Here is a 19,005-nt window from a genome sequence, read left to right on the forward strand (position 1 = left end):
AGATATCCTATGTAAGCTAGCTATGGCTTAAATGAACTGTATTAGAGTAAGAGTTTAATAGTTCTTTGGCTTTCAGTTCAAAGGGGGAGGGCCAAGTGAGGAGGGCTAGAGAGTAGAGAGAGTCAAAGCAGCACTGCTGAGCACCCACCATGTGGTGGGCAGTGTGTGGGGCTCACCCATGACACCATCCACTAAGTCTTAACACCTGGAGGACGTGAAGATATTCATCCTCATTTTGCAGTTGCAGGAATTGAGACTCAGGGAAATTAAGTAACCTGCTCACAAAGTCTCATACATGTAGGTAACAAGGCCAGGCTTCAAATAGTGTTCCGTCTACTTCTCTAGATAAAAGTTTCCTGTGTGTTTTAAGCAGCTGGATGTAAGATAAATCTCTTAATTGTTCTGTATCAAGTCATCGTTGACCCTGAAAAGTTTATATAATAGGATCATGATGATCTACTGATTGATTGGTAGCTGACCTACTTCTCCATTGCTGGCTTAATTTTGAAAGCTCTAGACTCCTGAGGCTCAGGAAGTCCACCTATATCATAGTGTGACAATGCAGTTCAGTCCATTTGCCACCCAGGTCAGAGAGCAAGTTAAAGCACCCACAGGCCACTTATAAAGGAAGGACTTCAATACCTCTTCACCGCAATGGCCAAATTTTCCATTTCTGTGCTTTGAAGTCTGATCTCACGGATGAAGTTCTTTATAACATGTTCATATGGCTGAATTAATCTTGGCTCCAAAAGGTTGATGTTTTGGTACAAGGTACTAACTTGCTCTTCTCTGCCAAATAAATAAATAAAAATTAAACCAATTATAAAATTTTAAAGGCAACTCTGCAGGGGGCTTTTAAGAAAGAGAAACATAAATGAAGAACTAAGGAAAGAAAAACCGGCAACCACAGAATGAACGGAAGGAAGGGAAGACAGCAGTCAGGAGATATGGTTGGATTTTTCCCACAATAGGAGATGGGGCCTGCGAGGACAGTGAAAATGCACAGCAAGGGACTAATAAGGAAGGATTTTGTTGTTGTTCCTGCTGTGTATTTTTTAATTTTAATAGAAAGATATATAAATTTACAGAAAAATTAGGTAACATTAAATCAGTTACTTAATTCCATGTTTCACCCACCCCTGATAAGACATGTTTCAGCCTTTATCATCATAACAGTGAGTGTATTAGTCCATTTTCACACTGCTATAAAGAAATACCCAAGACTGGGTAATTTATACATAAAAGAGCTTTTAACTGACTCACAGTTCCACATGACTGGGAGGCCTCAGGAAACTTACAAACATGGCAGAAGGGGAAGCAAGGATCTTCTTCACATGGTGACAGGAGAGAGAAGAGTGAGGAGTGAAGGAGGAAGAGCTCCTCCTTAAACCATCAGATCTCCTGAGAACTCTTTCACTATCACGAGAACAGTACGGGGGAAACCGCCCACATGATCCAAGCACCTCCCAACAGCTCTCTCCCTAGACACATGGGGATTATGGGGATAACCATTCAAGATGAGATCTGAGTGGGGACACAGCCAAACCACAGCAATGAATATACCTATTATGTTACGGTCAGCTAAAAGTAACTTCATATAAATTCACATTTTTATATATATATTTGCATTGATGTCAGTCACAATTCTCCTGACACCAAATGTGTGGATTTTTTCCTCATACCAACCAATTCTCCAACATTTCAGATACCAACTGAGTGTCCAACAATCCAATTTCATTCTGACACTACCCAGAGTTAGCACAGACCCCACAGGTTAAGGGATCAGTCCCACAAGACTGCTCCCCACTTAGATGCCAGTCACAAGTTCCAGGTTGCCACGTACACTTCTGACCAATCACCTATAAGTCAGGGGTTCCCGTGACCCCCTCTTCAGTTCCATACTTTGCTTAAACGGCTCACAGAACTCAGGAAAACACTTGACTTAGGTTTACCAGTTTATCATGAAGAATATAACTCAGGATGGCCAAATGGAAGAGATGCTTTGGGCAAGGTATGGAAGCAGAGTGTGGGTGCACAGAACAACACCCTCCCAGCTCCTCAGTATGTTCATCAACCCAGCAGTTCTCCAAACACTATTGTTTTGGGGGTTTTATGGTGATTGCACTGCACAGACATGAGAGATTACATCACTGGCCAATGGTGATTACCTCAATCTTCAGCTTCTCTCTCCTCCCCAGAGGTCAGGGATGGGGCTGAAAGTTCCAACCTTCTAATCACGTCAGTCTTTCTTAATCTTAATCATGTCCAGCCCCCATCCTGAAGGTCTAGGGGTCCCCAGCTACCAGCCTTCTCACTACCATACAAAAGACACTCATCACTCGAGATTCCAAAGGTTTTAGGAGCTGTATTCCAGGAAGATGGGACAAAGACCAACTACATATTTCTTATTGTATCACACTATTTATTTGTGACAGTCCTCATAGTTATTATTTAAAATCTTTTACTAAAAGATAAACATTTTCAGAGGTATTTCAAAAGAAAAATTAACCAGATTCAGTAGCTGATCTGAAAGAGGATAAAGGAGCTAGTTGGTGAGGCTGGTGGTGTCCGTGACTCACAGTTTAAGAGCTGATTCACTGACAGGAATCTAGCATGATGTATGAATAATATACCCTTTGTGTCTAGTTAATGAAGCCTGTGTAACTCGTCTGCTATGGATGGATGCTATAGCGAGGTGTAGACTTAATAAGCACACTATTCCCCAGCGTATCCATGCTTCTCCAGATTGATGGGCTGCATATTGGCCTCCTTGGACAGCTTATATCAGAGACTGCAATCTGGCCTTCTTCTTCTGATCCTAGTGGATCCCTGCTTGCTAGTATTTAACAAAGGCTGTGACCGGGTTGTGACAGTAGCAACACTTTTTAAAGCAAAGAACATTTATACCAGTTGAAACAAGAAATACCAAAAATTTTGAGAACAGTCAATTCTTTGGGCATGAGATGATAACTTACCATAATACCAGCATCAAATAATTCTATCAATTCTCATTAAGTCCAGAAATGTTGGGGACAGCTAATAATTGCAGGAAAGCCAATCACTTTGACACACTGCCTGATTTAAAAATCACCTCCAACGTTTGGATAATTCTTATGTTTGGTGATCTGGTTCTGTGATTTTACAGTTTCTCCCCTGACAATGCACAACAACTTCTGTCTCCTGCCCCTGACATGGAGAGATTACTCTTCTCCAGGTGCTTGTCTAGTTTTTGGGCAGGCCACTCCAGGAACCAAGAAGTCTGAGAGCATTTCACAGCCATCTATGGTGTGACACCAAAGCAACAGCCACAGAAGACCACTCAGAAATCCTGAGCACAAAATTCATACCCACCCACTTGATCAACATTCCTTGGGCTTTTGCCCTATTACTCTGTTGAAGGCAGCATTTTAAGATGCTATGAGGGCGCAAGAAAGATGACAATAATCCCAGGCCTCAGTAATTGAAAAGCCATGCAGACAGCCATCTCACAACTGGAAAAGAAGACAGTCAGAATACAATTTATAATTGTAGTAAAAATAGTTATATGTAGCGAGTAGTCACCATATTCCTGGTAATGTGTGAGGAAATGTACATGCATCCTCTCTTCAAATGCTCACCACAACATCATGAAGTACCTTTATTATCCCAGTACTTCAGAATGTGACTATATTTGGAAATGGGTCTTTAAAGAGGTAAATAAGTTAAAATGCGGTCATTAGAGTAGCTCCTAATCCAATCTTACTGGTCACTTTATAAAAAGAGATATGAACCCAGACATACACACAGAGAAGATCATGTAAAGACACAGGAAAAGACAGCCATCTGCAAGTCAAGGAGACAGGCCCCAGAAGAAACCAACCCTGCTGATACAGTCATCTCAGACTTCTAGCCTCCAGAACTGTGAGAAAATAAACTTGTGTTGTTTAAGCCACCCAGTTTGTGATGCTTGTTACCACAAATACCTAGGCAGCCCTAGCAAACAAATACCATATAGGGCCCATAGTAACATGGTGGTTAAGTGGCAGAATAGGGATTCAAACTCAGTCTCACGCTGCGGGCCACCTGATCAGCCATAAAATCATATTGCTTCCCTATGTGTTAAATAGCTAAACTCTGGCAGAAGAAATGGGATTCAAAATCAATCCACAGACCAAGGAAACACTGAAAAACGTAAGGTACACATTAACTCTGAAGCTTAGTTAAGCCTGGCCCCAAGGTGTGTCCATGTGGCTGTAAACTCTCCCAGACTTGCCTTTTTTTTTGAAACTGAGTCTCGCTCTGTCACCCAGGCTGGAGTGCAGTGGCGCGATCTTGGCTCACTGCAACCTCCGCCTCCCAGGTTCAAGAGATTCTCCTACCTCAGCCTCCTGAGTAGCTGAGATTACAGGCGCCCACCACCACACCAAACTAATTTTTTTTTTTTTTTTTGTATTTTTAGTAGGGACGGGGTTTCACCATGTCTCTGAGACCATGCTGGTCTCAAACTCCTGACCTCAGGTGATCCACCCACCTCGCCCTCCCAAAGTGCTGGGATTACAGGCGTGTGCCAACACGCCTGGCCCCAGGCTTGTTCTTATAAACAAACTGCTTGATCTGTACAGAGGCAAACTGCTTGATCTGTACAGAGGCCAATCATGATTCAAAAGAATTGCTCAAGGAAAATATTATTAATAAACCTGCAGTAGTAAGTCTCTTTATTTGGTGGTGTAAGACACAGAAAACTGCCATTATCTTTCCCATCAGAGCTGAGTACAAATTCTGGTTGCAATAGTAAGCCATATTTATTACGGGGCAGTGAAAGAAAAATCTCTACTCTTAGATTGTCTGACGTAATTTCAATGGATCATTAACTTCTTTGCCTTTGTCATTTACTGACTACCAGGAAGGTAAAAAGCATAAAAACCTGCTCTTTAATAGAATCCTGCCTGTCAGGGTGTCATTAAGATACTGTCACCAAGGGGGGGGATGTGGTGGCTCATGCCTGTAATCCCAGCACTTTGGTGGGTAGATCACCTGAGGTCAGGAGTTCGAGACCAGCCTGACCAATATGGTGAAACCCTATCTCTACTAAAAATACAGAAATTAGCCAGGCGTGGTGGTGGGCGCCTGTAATCCCAGCTACTCGGGAGGCTGAGACAGGAGAATTGCTTGAACCCAGGAGGCAGAGATTGCAGTGAGCCAAGATCATGTTACTGCACTCCAGCCTGGGTGACAGAGTGAGACTCCGTCACAAAAAAAAAAAAAAAAAAAAAAAGATACTGTCACCTAGAGTCCTTGTTTGCTGGCTATCTGTACAACATCAAAATGTTCAGAAGTACACATCTCAGTAGATTCCCTCACTTTCTGCAAATTTCTAAAATGAGAAAGAAACATAATGATTTGTAAATTCTTGCGTCATGTGTTGGTTCTGGAATTCATTACAGAGAATTTCAAAAATAGTTTACAGTGAAGCATACAAATAGAATAATTACAGGAAATGTCTGCCACTAACAGAAACTATGTCACATGGTTAACTGTTGTGCCAGGACTCCACCACGGAAACTCAACTATCTTGCTTTGCATTACAGGGCACACAGGGAGATCTGATTCCCCAGAACCCTTGGCTGGTAGGTTGGAGTCCTGTGACTAGTTCTAGAAAACGGAGTGGGTACAGAAATGGTATGTGTTTGCCACCTCTAGGCTTGACCTCTAAAATCGCTTACAAAATCTTCAGCACATTTTCTTTCTTTTTTCTTTCTTTCTCACTTTCTCAATTTCTCTCTCTCTCCTTTCCACCTTCTCCTTCTTTCTCCCTTTTCCACCTTTCTCCCTCTTTTCACTCTCTCCCACTTTCTCCCTCATCCTCATCACCGAAGTGAAAAACTCTAATATGGCTAAGCCTCGTGATAGAATGTGCTTGGATCCCTGAATCACCACATGGTGGAAAACTGCTCAGGAGAGCTACCTGACCACCTTGATCTGTCAGATACATAAGAAAAAAATGTTTGCATCGCATGAAGCCAGTAAGACTTGTTCTTTGTTACAAAGCCAGTTCTTTGTTACAGTCAGCTTAAGCTTAGAAAGTTGGCATTATGGTTTCCTATTTGGGTATTTTATCATCTTCTTCCTTATTAACATACTTCCTTACCTCCTTACTTGATAGCTTCACATATTAAGTATGTAATAAAACATTTATGAGTGGGTAAGTCTTAACAATCACTACCCACTCTTTTTTAGAAGGGAACAAAAGGCTATCTTGAAGCATTCAGATACCAAAGTAGATATTTATTGATCACCTTATATATGTAGTCCAGGTGCTGATTTAAGCCTTTACATATATTATTCATTTAATTCTCATGACAACTCTATGAAGATGTTATCACTAGTATCCTATTTACTGAGGAGGAGACTTAGGCAAGTACGTCCCTTTAGCAGAGCTAGGATTCCCACTCAATCCACCTGGCTCCAGAGTTGGGCTCTCTAGGGAAGAACTAGCTCTTCACACCAAAAGTAAGTGCTAAGCCAGTTTTCAGGGGTCTTAAGTACATACCTCCATTTAGGAAAATGTAATATAACAAGATTTTTAAAAAATTACTTTGGAAGAGGACATGTTTTATTGCTACAAGGATTACCCACGTTATAAGAGGACTCCTTAAAAGAATGAAAGCATGAATAAGATAAAAATGAGATAACCTTCTACAATTTAGTTTACTTAAAGCTATCTGGGGGAAGGACTATTACATGCAGTGGGCACAGTCCCACCTTCCATCCCTGCCCCCATCTGCCTGTGTGCTTCGCTTGGTCTATACTGTGGAAATGATGCACCTTCTGGGGTATGCCAAGAGACTGTAACATAACACTCTTGGCAATTCTCACACCTGATAGGAAAAGGAAAAACACAACAAAACAAAAAATACTTCATCATAGCAAAAGATAGTACCTGGTCCCTCTACATAAGATTTATATTCTGTGCCTCGCCTGGGCAGCTAAATACCTGTGGATTTCTCAACTCAATAAACTTGGCACCATTACTTGGTGCCAAGATAATCTTTTGTTCCCTCACAAGAGTGTAGTAGTTACTGGCCTCTTCCCGTGTCCTACCTTCTGACGTCAAAGGTTAAACAAGCAGAAACGATACAATGGCCACACACACAACTCTGTTTTCTTCTGGGCCTGACCCAGTTGGCACAAGTGAGTGCTGAGAAGGGTGACAAGTAGTGACAAGGCTTGAAAGCATTTTGAATTCATAAAGGACCCAGGGCCTCATCTAAAGCAATTACACTTGCACTCTCAAATACCATGCAGATCTGTTTACAGGTGTACTTGGCAAACACTAGGTAAAGAAAGATTAAGGATCAAGTCATAAGCATTAGTCAGTCAAGACAAAAGAAGTCTCTGCGTCTGTGCTGAGAGAGCAACCAACACGAATATACCTAATCTGTGTCTGAAGATATCAAGTGAAATGCAATTAGAGAAAAATGTACCTTGAATTATCAATGTTTTAGATGTCATTTATCTTCTTGTTCAATAAATTATATGATGATTTGTATGAACGACAGTAGCAATGGCTAATTATTGATGAAAACTTCACAACTTAAAATTTTTAAATGATCCCTGGGAAATAAGAACCTTAAATAGCAAATATTCCCATTGAAGCTGAGAGGGAAATTATATGTACTTGAAGAGAAAACAGGTATACCTAAGATGTATAAAACTTTTTAAAGGTCACGCACGCATTTTCATAAGATTAACATTTTACTCAGAAGATCACATATATATTTATGTTTATATATCTGGAATGCAGTAGGGCTGGTATGTAGAATGCTTGGACACCACTGATCTCAGGACATCTCTGGGAACCAGTTAAGTACAGACAACTTCACTCCACATTAAGAAACACAGTGATCCAGTAGGGTGCTTAGGAAAACTGGCCTTTAGATCCCAAGTCATGCTGATTTAAGCATTAAAATAGGGAGCTAAATTACTCACATTGTATGTTTTATGCATCTAGAACCCAGTTTTTGTAGACAAAAGCACACAGTAATAAATGCCAATGTCTTCATCATTCTATACTAAGGAATGCCACAAGAACACTGATGCTAAGATCCTAGCATCTGAACATGAGAAATGAAAACATGCATGCAATCCAAGGGGCACCATGAGAGATCTTGAAAATGCTAGGAAGCCAACCGAATTCCTTCCTGCATAAAGCTCACACATGACTGAAAAGTTCTGTGAGGAATAAGTACAAGATGCACTGACAGCATAGAACAGGTGAACAATGACCAGTCCTTGGGGTATTCCCTGAAGCATGCATAGATGTCAACTAGGCAGAAAGGGGGTGCAATAGGGGGTGGTCTCTTACAGGCATCAATAGCCACAGGCTGTGCACAGCGTCAGGCAGGAGAGCTGGAGCTGGAGAAGTTAGCAGGAGCCCGATGAGCACATCCTCAAGGACCGAAAGCGCACTGAAGGGGGTCGGTGGGGATGTCCTGAAAGGATGGGAAGCCATGGCAAGATTTAAAGTAAGAGATGACACGATCGAGTTTGCATTTTCACAGTTTTGGCTGAAGCAAGGAATTAAACAAAGGATTTTGAAATAAATGTGCAGAGATAAAAATAAATCTAAGGCCATTATCATTTAATCCAGAAATGTAGAACTTCAGGAGTTGTCACCAGCTTTTACTCTAGAATAGGTAAATTATAGACAACTCAAATCTGATAGTATAATTATTTCTCTTTTTGGGTAAGAACAAGGAGTATGTTCTTACTAATGTAATACCAGTTAGCCTACTTCGTTCGATGCCCTGAACGAATCACACTTGTCTAGTCGGTAAGTGCAAAGGTTTATCCTTTTTCTCCCATATGAGTTAAATAAAAAGTACTCTTCTAAAAACGTATTTTTATTACATAGTATGCATGCTTCCAGAATAAACCCCAAATTAACTAGAAAATAAATTCTAAGGGCCAAATCCAGCTATGCTACTAGAACAGAAAAATATTAATTCCCTTTCTAAAGTTTAAGTCTTGCTTTCTAGACAGGATGACCTCCTCCCACTAATAGAGTTGCTTACGACTGGCTGTGGTCTCAATCTGCATACGGAATGGCTATCCAGCTCTCCAATCTAGAGAAAACAAACAATGGTCTCCTCAACTTGGCCACAGCAACCAGCAGACTTGGAAAGACAACCTGGTCCAGGGGCTGAGGCTTCTCTGGCTTCAGTTTTGCTGTTGTCTGATCAGAGGAGTTTCTAATTTACATTTTAAACCAGAAATGCCTCACCCAGGGCCCCTTAACCACACACATCTCCTGCAGGCAAAATTCTTTCTGGGTTTGTGTCATCTTGAGATATATTACTTACCTAAGTATCTATTTTTATAACATTCCCCAAAAGGTATTAAAACGGAAATTCCCTGGAAGATGAGAGAGTTAACTAGATCCATTCAATGTCTAGGAACAATCCAGATTACAAATTGCTTCCTATTTTCAATCACTGATATTTAGTTACTGGGAGTTCACCAATGGAGGCAGGAAGATAGAAACAGCAGGAAACATCATGCTGAAGCTTTACTGCAGGCACAGCCTCAAAACAACTGGGGCTTCTGCAGTCATAAATGAATACAGCACAGGATAAGTGGAATGGCCTGGGTAGATTTAAATGCTTTCTCCACCACATCTGCTTTATGACCCAGAGCCAAACACTTCACCTCTCCAGCTTCAGCTTCTTCAACCATAAAGTGGGTATAACAATATAACCTACCACCTAAGGGTAGCAAACGGTAGCTGTGAGGTACAGTGCATGGTACAATGTTGGTAATCAGTAAGTGCCAGCCATTGTTTCCATCCATTATTATTCTTAACTCCACTCCCCAACTGGGTTAAAAAGAAGTAGATGGTTCTCTCCTGTCCATGTCTGGGTGGTGTTGCAAAAAGGCTCAAAGGAAGAAAATCTTGTAGTATGGGAGCTCCATGGACAGAAATGTCTTACGCGTGGCAGTACTCTGGGAACTGAAAAGGGACAATTAAATTAGGTCATGTTCAAGGTCAGTCTGCAAAAGTTATAGTCCCTGGGTACATAATATCTTTTCTGTGAAGCACCAGGTAGAAAATACTTTTGGCTTTGCAGGACATACTATCTCTGCTGCAACTATTTAGCCCTATCACTGCAGTGTGAAAGCAACCTAGACAATGCATAAATGAATAAGTTTGGCTGTGTTTCAATAAAACTTTATTTACACTAACAGGCAGAGGGATAGATGAGCCTTGCTGTGCTGACCCCTGTTACCATCTATTAACATAAGGCCCTGAGCATAGCAATGTGCATGGGGCAATGCAGACCTCACCCTTCCACACTCAGATGAACAGGCTTTTATTCACATCGTGCCCCAGGTCCAGATTAAACTTTTTCATATACAGAAGTTCATTCTGTTGACATTACAGTATGTATGTGCTATACGTGTGTACATGTATATGTAAGAATATGCAGCTCTTTATTTAAGAGCACTTGCCTTGCAGTGCACTTTTGCTCTCCCCGTATTTCTCTTCTATCAACTTAACCTGAGTGAAGTTAAATGTAGGCATAATCTAGTAGTGTTAGCGCAAGTAGGTATATTATAGTTATTTTTCATGGAAAAAAAATATTTCTACTTTGGCAAAAAAAGATAGGAGCTGAGAAGAAAAAAAGGAATACGATATCAATTTTTATGTAAAATTTCTCTTTAGGTGACATCTGTCACCTTCCCAGATTTAGGACAGTCCCAGTTTATGTTCGTTGTCCTGTATCCTGTCCACATGAAGCATCTAACTAGAATTTCCCTTTCATTTTAATCAACAAATTGCATTAACATGTATTACCTATTATTAAACTGTGTACCAACTGTACATTTAAGCTTATTAACAGTTGCATTAAAATAATCCAGGGTGAATTTGTTGTATCTCCACTTTCACCTGTTAGTGTGTGAGACATCCATGCAGTGAAAAGATAGAATAATATGTGGCTAAATCAGAAGATAATCAGGAATAAACCCATCTCTCCTTTCCTGACCTTTTCCAGACACAATGTAACTAAAACTTTCCTTTCAGGGGCAGGAAGCAGAACACTCACATTCACTGATAAAACAAATTAAGCTTGGACAAGAGAAGCTGCAGACAGAAAACTCCTTCAGGACTCAGATGGCGGTGGAGAAAGATTGGAAGCAGCTGCCTCGGCCAACCACCTGGAAAGTCAGCCAGTTGTGCTCCTATCTGCAAGATGTGCAAAATGCTGCCAGGCAGCCGTGTGGTCAAGTCAGTGGGAAATTGGAAAATTACAAGCATAGTGCACATGAAATATGTACAGAAAACAGAAGTTGGATAGGCCTGCCTCAGAGCAATGGAGAGTACCTCGGATGCTCTTGCTACAGTGAGTTGACCTTTTTTATATGGTTTAAGTGTATATCTAGTTATTTTATTGGATGGCAATGCTTTTATATTGTGCAGTAAACTCTTCTGGCAGCAACAACCTCGAAAGTAGATAAATGCATAACTGCTCCAAATGGTTAACTGTCATAGCCAAAAGGAGCATAAGGAGACATGACAACAAAATGGAACGTGGTGTCCTAAATGGATGCTGGAACAACAACAAAAAAGGGACTTTAGGGAAAAACTGAGGAAATCCGAATATGGACTTTAGTTAATAATAGTGAATCAATAATCAGTTCATTAATTGTAACAATTGTACTGCACCAAAGCAGGATATTAATAAATAAGGAAAAGTGAGTACAGGTTACACGGGAACACTATACCATCTTCATTTTTTTGTTTTTGTTTTTGTTTTTAAAAAAGCTTCTCAGTATTATCCTCCACCACGGGGCACCATGGTGCCCCTAAAGTGATACCATGGTGCCCTACATACAGTGGTATCATTAGCCACATGAAAGCCAGAAAATATAAATCTCCTGAAGAGCAACAGGAACTATGTCTTTTAAGACAACCATATTCTTCAGAGTCTACAATTTTACTCATGCAGCTGCAGAAGGCTTACTTACATACCACCTGTGAAACATGACTTTTTTCTTAGGTCAAGAGACTTGTTCCAAATTAATTCTGCACAAATTTTTATTACAGATTATCTTGTACAAATGCAAAGAGTGAAATGAGAGCTGTGTATATTGCCTGCACTAGCAGAGGAAGAACTTCAAAAAGGTAAATGAGGCTAGTTTTGTATCAGTGCAATAAGATGCTTCAAAAAAAAATAAACAGTTGCATCAATTCCAGCACTGGTTTGTTTTTTCCCCATCCACTGAATGGAATCAACATTCAGGAAGTTCATTCTGTCAAAGATAGAACATACAATCTTATTATTATGAACGCTATTACAAATTCCATGAAAAATAAAAGAATAAAGCGTTGTAGTAAAAATTATATTTTTACCAAATTAGGAAAGCTGTGAAGTAGAAACACACTGGAATTGGTGGCACATATAACTGAATCCAAATACACTTTAATATTCTGTAGACTGAAATGTTGTCAAAATTTCGAATATATTGACACACATAATTACATTATCTCAACATTTTTGCAACAGTCATTTTCTCTCATTGTGGCTTATCACCATTCAGATTTTGGAAATCTTTGAGCCTTTGAAGAACTACTTAGCAAATCATTGTAAATGCCCTATTTTTTTTTTTTTTTGTAAACTAGTCTTCTAAGCTTTCATTACATTTTGTTCAAAATCAGTTGGAAAACCTTAATCAAATCACTCAACAGTAGGAACCATATAAAAGCTACCATCTATTTTTGAAGCTTTTTGCAGACTGAAATTAATTGAAAAGTAAGCCTGAAAACAGGAAGACACTAAGGAATTAAACAAATTCAATGATAAGAGTTCAAATGTACAAATGAAATTCTGTAATTATTATTTGGAATATCTGAACTCATGAGAAAGATCTTTTGAGGGTCTTCCTATCTTGATGAAATTTATATTCTGTAACAATAGGATGGAATTGAGAAGTCCTATAATTTTGATGTATCTAAGTATTGGAAAACATTTAAAAGAATCATAAACGAACACAACTTGGTAAGTCTTGTCTTATAAATGTTAATAAATTTGTCAAAGTATTTGTTAAAGAAAGTATTTTGAAAGGAGGTAAAGACATAGAACCTGTGACAATTGTGGACTGAATTATTCACATATGTTAACATTTACATGTCAATATCAAGACAAAAAAGAATTTACGATATCCTCCACTTAGAATTTACTCTACAATTATAGTTCAACACTTGAGAGTGTTTTCTTAATTAAAAAATTATGATCTACACAGAAGAGTCAACTGCTGATGTCAACAATTTCAGATTTAATAGTCAAAAAATGAAACCATAACTCTAAAGATCATAAGCAATATTATAGAAAAAATTAAGAATACGACCACATTGAAAGAAGATGTATTCTTCACAAAAGTACCACTAATTCTGGCATTAGCGATAGATATAGAATTAACATTAAAATACATGAATATGTTCCAGTACTATTTTGCACATGCACTTTTTAACATTCACATAAGTGATAAGAAAATTTTTGCTTCAATGTACGTAAACCTTTTGTATATTTTACAAATAACTTTATTTTTAAAATTTTTGACTAGAACTAGTATATAGGACCACTATATAATGAAAACAATTTGTCAGATAATAAAATAGTGTTTTGATAAAATTATATAATTTAAAGTATATTAGTTATCCTCATTTTATTCTCAAACAAGTCCTGGTTTAGGGAATCAATCTATGGCCACTCTAGTTTTCTGTCTCATTTTCTTCACTCTTTTTCCATCCTTAGGTGCTCAGTGTCCTCAAGTATTTTGTAGAGGGCTCAATACAAAATATGTAACTTTTCAACAAGGAGACAAAGTTCAGATGAAGCATGTTTTCTTGACTGATTTCACATCACTGTTCTGGTTTTTTTGTTTTGTTTTTTCAATTTTTGAGATTGCAAAAGTTGAGAAACAAATTCTTCCCTCCCTTTTCAAAGTATATTTTAATCTCAGTCTTTGATCAGAATCTAAGCCTTTCATATATGCTATCTAGAAGCCAAATGCTACAAATCAGTCAAGGCTTTCCCAAAAGTCACCTCTGAAAGTCGGCCCTGAATACTCCAGCCACAGGGAAATCCCTCCCCTCCTATCCCCTGCCACTCTTTATCTGAGTTCTGTGTATTGAGTTTTCTGTGGATGTTTTACCTTCCCAGTTACCCTATCAGTCTCATATCCCCTATAGCACCCGGCACCTATAGGTTTGACCTGCAGCAGCTTCTCCATTAATGAATGAAGGAAGGAGGCAGCAGGTCTGCAGAAGAAGGGCTCAACATGAACTGATGTGGAGAAGGTGGAGTTTTATACTGGATCTGCGACAGGCTCAGAACTCTGACTCAGAGAGGATAAAGAAGGCAACAGTGTGAAGGAGTGAGCAGCTAAGCCTTGCCTGCACAGGGTTAGGGAGAAGACTAACTATGGGAAATATGATTGCCAAGATAAAAAGGGTCTCTCCTGCTGAACACAGAGAGAAAGTAGGAGATTCTAGAAAGCACAGCAGATTCCATCTGAACTTTACACGCACCAGCATGCACCAATCTTCAGCGTGCTGCTGCCTTCTTCACTACTTTTTCCCTTTTCTCCTTTCACATTGTTTTCAATGGGGATGCGCCCACTATTTACCATATAACAGATGCTAAGAAAGCTGAAAATAAGTCCAACTCAAGAAACTGTCTGTCTTGCTGGTATCTGGAACTATTTCTGACATGCAAAGTCCCCTTTATCTTGTTCCATGATATGGTTTGGCTGTGTCCCCAGCCAAATCTCATCTTAACTGTAGCTCCCATAATTCCCATGTGTCATGGGAGGTACCTGATGGAAGGTAATTGAATCACGGGGGCAGGTTTTTTGGTGCTGTTCTAGTGATAGTGAATAAGTCTCATGAGATCTGATGGTTTTATAAAGGGCAGTTCCCCTACACACACTCTCTTGCCTTCAGCCATGTAAGACGTGCCTTTGCTCCTCCCTCGCCTCCCAGCCATGTGGAACTGTGAGTCCCTTAAAACCTCTTTTTCTTTATAAATTACCCAGTCTCAGGTATTTCTTCAAAGCAGTATGAAAATGGATGAATACACTCCACCTCAGGTTTGTGTTTTTGTGGGCTGAGGTTGCTGCAATCTCAACATCAGCTGAATGGCTAAACCAATGTATCAAATCTTGAATATATTTTGAATATACTTCAATAATAAATGTGGGGGCATTTTTAACAAAATATTATTTATATTTGTTAATAACATATATGTGAGTTCCAAAAATAAATTAAATTACATGATTCTATGGCGATCAACAAAGACAATATATTGCATACATAGATAACTCACCATAGCTTCTACAAAAGATAAGGATTTGCTTGTCATTCTAAAATCTCCAAATGATTTATTAATATACTACAGAATCATGAATACCAGTAAAGAACAATTTCTCTTTCGAAATCAGTACATTCTGGAATATATAAGTGCATTCTACTTGTTCATTCAATAGTAAATATATTTCCTGAATTAGCACTGATTATATATTGAATACCTACCACTGATTATTAAATAGTTGGCATTTAATTCTGAATTATTATTGGTATCATGGAAAGATAACTGTTTGGTTCCTCATCACATTTTGTTTACAGTTAAATAAACCTTATGCTCAAATATACATAACACTGGCAAGAAAATTTGTTAGAATTCTACACAACCTGCTTTGGCCTTTTTATTTTATTTTATATATATATTTTTTGAGACAGAGTTTCACTCTTGTTGCCCAGGCTGGAGTGCAATGGCACGATCTCGGCTCACTGCAACCTCTGCCTCCTGGGTTCAAACGATTCTCCCGCCTCAGCCTCCCAAGTGGCTGGGATTACAGGCACGCGCCACCATGCCTGGCTAATTTTTTTGTATTTAGTAGAGATAGTTTCAACATGTTATTCAGGCTGGTCTTGAACTCCTGAGCTCAGGTGATCCACCTGCCTGGGCCTCCCAAAGTGCTGGGATTACAGGCATGCGCCACCGTGCCTGGTGCTCTGGCCTTTTTAAAAGCCTATTTCAAAGGTTACATTAGTTTGCTATGACAGTTAATGTAATTAAGCATGAAATTATTGTCTATGACATCTTTGAATTATGTTAAAACTATTTATATATGTGATATTATTTGTTTAGTGTCCCAAAAGACATGTCACCGAGTTTTATAATCTACTTTTAAGAATCACTGATTTTTACCTACCTACCTTGCTACCTAACCATCAAACACAAAGATAAATCAATAACAGTGTCCCAGTCTGTTTTATGAAAAGACACAAAAATAGATCAAAAGTATCAAACCAAGTAAAATTAGTTGTAGAGATTTTCTTATGAATTTCTTAAACACATTTCCCCTTTGAAATAAAATGTTGCTGACATCTCTAATTTGACATTTCAACAGTTAAGTAAGACCCTTTGAGAGGCTCCCGGTCTCACTCCATGGTGCTTGGGTACATTTTCCACAAAGCAGAAGCCTCCTGAGACAGACCCCACTGCCCATCATCTGTCCACTCCACTGCTTTCCCAGCAACCTGCTGGAAAGTTTAATTATTTTTTCATTTGATTTTCTGCAGAACGGAAGGGTGATTTTCTGAAGTGTGTTTTTAAAAAAAGGTAGCCAAAAATCTCATTAAAATCCGACTTTGGCACATTATTCAAGGATCAGTTGTCCTGCCACTGGTCCACTTTTGTGTGCCCAAAGCCACAGTTCACTAAAAGAGCAAACAGCCTTCAGATCTGCAAACACCATCTGCCAACAGAGGCTGACCTCAACCCCCAAGAAAAGTCAAGAAAAGAAAAACCAGTCTTCCCTTAATTGAGTCATCATCTTAACTCACTGGTTCATCAGATAAGGAAAAGCAATTTCAGTAAGCTGTATATTTACATTTATCTCAGTTTATATTTTTTTATCCCAAACCTTTAACATTCCCTTGGTTTCCAGTTCTGTGGTCTGAGCTGCACTCCTCTCTCACCTGCTTGGATAATAACATACCCTCTGGGCAGCAAAACGAATACAAAAGCTACTAAAGAAAATAGGAATAAATGCCTAATTGTTGCTTTAAATGCAAGAACTATACAGAAAGTTGTCATAAAGTTATTACAATAATTTGCTTGAGTGGACAAGGAGAATCCACAAAGCAGTAGTATTTGTTTATCTTGGTGTGTAGTTTTTTAAGCATTCCCCTAAAACTCAAAAGAGAAAGGATTAAAAATAATTTCAGTGACCAACATATGAGGTGACTGACAGACTCCAGTGGATTCATTCAGCATGAACCATGCCCACTCCTGGCTGGGCACCTACTTCTTATTTGTATTCAAAATAATATAACTCCATGTTTTGTGCTTATCTCTCTAAGTGGCTGAATTTCTAAAAAGATAATTTAGAACTACAGCATCTACTTGAGGAATCTCCAAAATAAACAAAATTGAAAAAGGAGTTAATGTATGAATAAAAATGGAACAGGAGTAAAACTACAAATAATATTATAATTTCAAAATGATGGCAGCACTCCAGCTATCTGAAACTCAGGTATCTGACCAAGAAGAATCCAAAAGGAGGTTGGAAAGTCAGAAAAAAAAAAAAGAAAAACAGCCTCTGAGACACCCCTGCTTGGTATAGAAATAATCTACATTCAAACAGTGCTTTTAAAACACAATTCTAAGGTATCTGATAATTTGTTTTCCAAAACTTCAACAGACAAAAGACCCAGGAAGGAAGGAAGTACTGAGAATAGTAAAACGTCATTTGGCAGCCTGACGGCAAGGACAAACACTCCACACAGTAACTTAAAATGCTAAGCTGAACCACCATCTCCACAAATCCCTGGGGATATCATTCTACTACCTCCCGGGATAAAACTAGACCTCATATGATGACCCTGAGTTAGCACGGAAAGCTTCAGTGATTTTGCAAACAATTTTTCTGACCAATGTGTTGCCCGTGTCCATATGCTTACCAAAAGACTTGTGACAGATGATCACTGCAGTACTATGTGTGACATCCATGACACAGAAATTATCCAAATGGACATTTTTACTAAACTGGATAAATCAATTGCGGTATTTTCACACTGTGGAATAGACTACATCAGTGAAAATAAAAGTTTTAAACTACAAGCTCACAAACATCATGGTGACTGAAAGAAGCCAAATGCCTTGTATGAACCTATGTATGTAACATCAAAACAGAAGCAAAGGACAATAACTTCTCTGGAAAGAGGGGTCTGCAGTGATTGAGGGGGGACCCTGGGCTTCCGCAATGTAGTAAAATGTTCTGTTTCTTCACCTGCATTCTGAGTTATTCAAGCATTCCATCTGAAAACTCAGCAAGCTGTACACTTAACGTTCTGTGTGCTTTTTTTGCATGTGGTTTTGTCTTTGAAGAATACATTCACAAAATATACAGAATACTTGATGGAGTATAAATGACTGTATCCTCAAGGTAAACTCAGTCATGAACATCTCAAAATTCAGATATCAAATAACCAGAAGCACCCCCAGGCAAAATTTTGAAGTCAGCGAAGTTTATCTCTTCTACCTCAGTTCAGCATTTTTTTTTCTGGGTCTTTTCTGCCTCTTTGAAAGCATCTGCCCAGCAGATGTGGCCACATCCCACACTCTCGCTTCTCATTTTCTCAGCAAAGTTTATTACACACACAAACTATTCAGGGATTCTGTTAAAATGCAGATGCTTCAGTGAGTCTGCGGTGGGACCTAAGAGTTTGCACTTCTAGAAACGCCCTTGACTAGCAGAGAGAAGACGTGATTTAACACCAGCGCCCGCTGAGCTGCTGGGAACGGAATAATGAATCTAGCAGCTCTCTTGTGGCTGCTTTAGGACCTATACCTGATGGAACACTTCTGGCTTCCCTGTGCTCTCTATTACATCCCTGTTAGTAACTTCCAACTCGGGGGCAAAAACTAGTAGTTGGGCATAGCAGATAGAACCCATTCC

The 19,005-nt window shown here is 39.1% G+C and overlaps 1 protein-coding gene across 3 annotated transcripts in view; it reads right to left on the minus strand.

The window, feature by feature from the left end:
• RASEF (RAS and EF-hand domain containing) overlaps window positions 1-19,005 on the minus strand; it is a 77,297-nt gene that overhangs the window by 45,551 nt on the left and 12,741 nt on the right. For 2 of the 3 annotated variants that reach the window (XM_055091936.1, XM_003810301.6), the window contains exon 2: window positions 643-789. The exons of the other annotated variant lie outside the window; for it this stretch is intronic. In XM_055091936.1, the coding sequence (XP_054947911.1) occupies window positions 643-789 (147 nt within the window). The remainder of the gene's footprint in view (window positions 1-642; window positions 790-19,005) is intronic. 3 annotated transcript variants of the gene reach the window in all.

The sequence above is a fragment of the Pan paniscus genome, chromosome 11, assembly GCF_029289425.2.
Source record: "Pan paniscus chromosome 11, NHGRI_mPanPan1-v2.0_pri, whole genome shotgun sequence".
NCBI classification, from domain to species: Eukaryota; Metazoa; Chordata; class Mammalia; order Primates; family Hominidae; genus Pan; species Pan paniscus.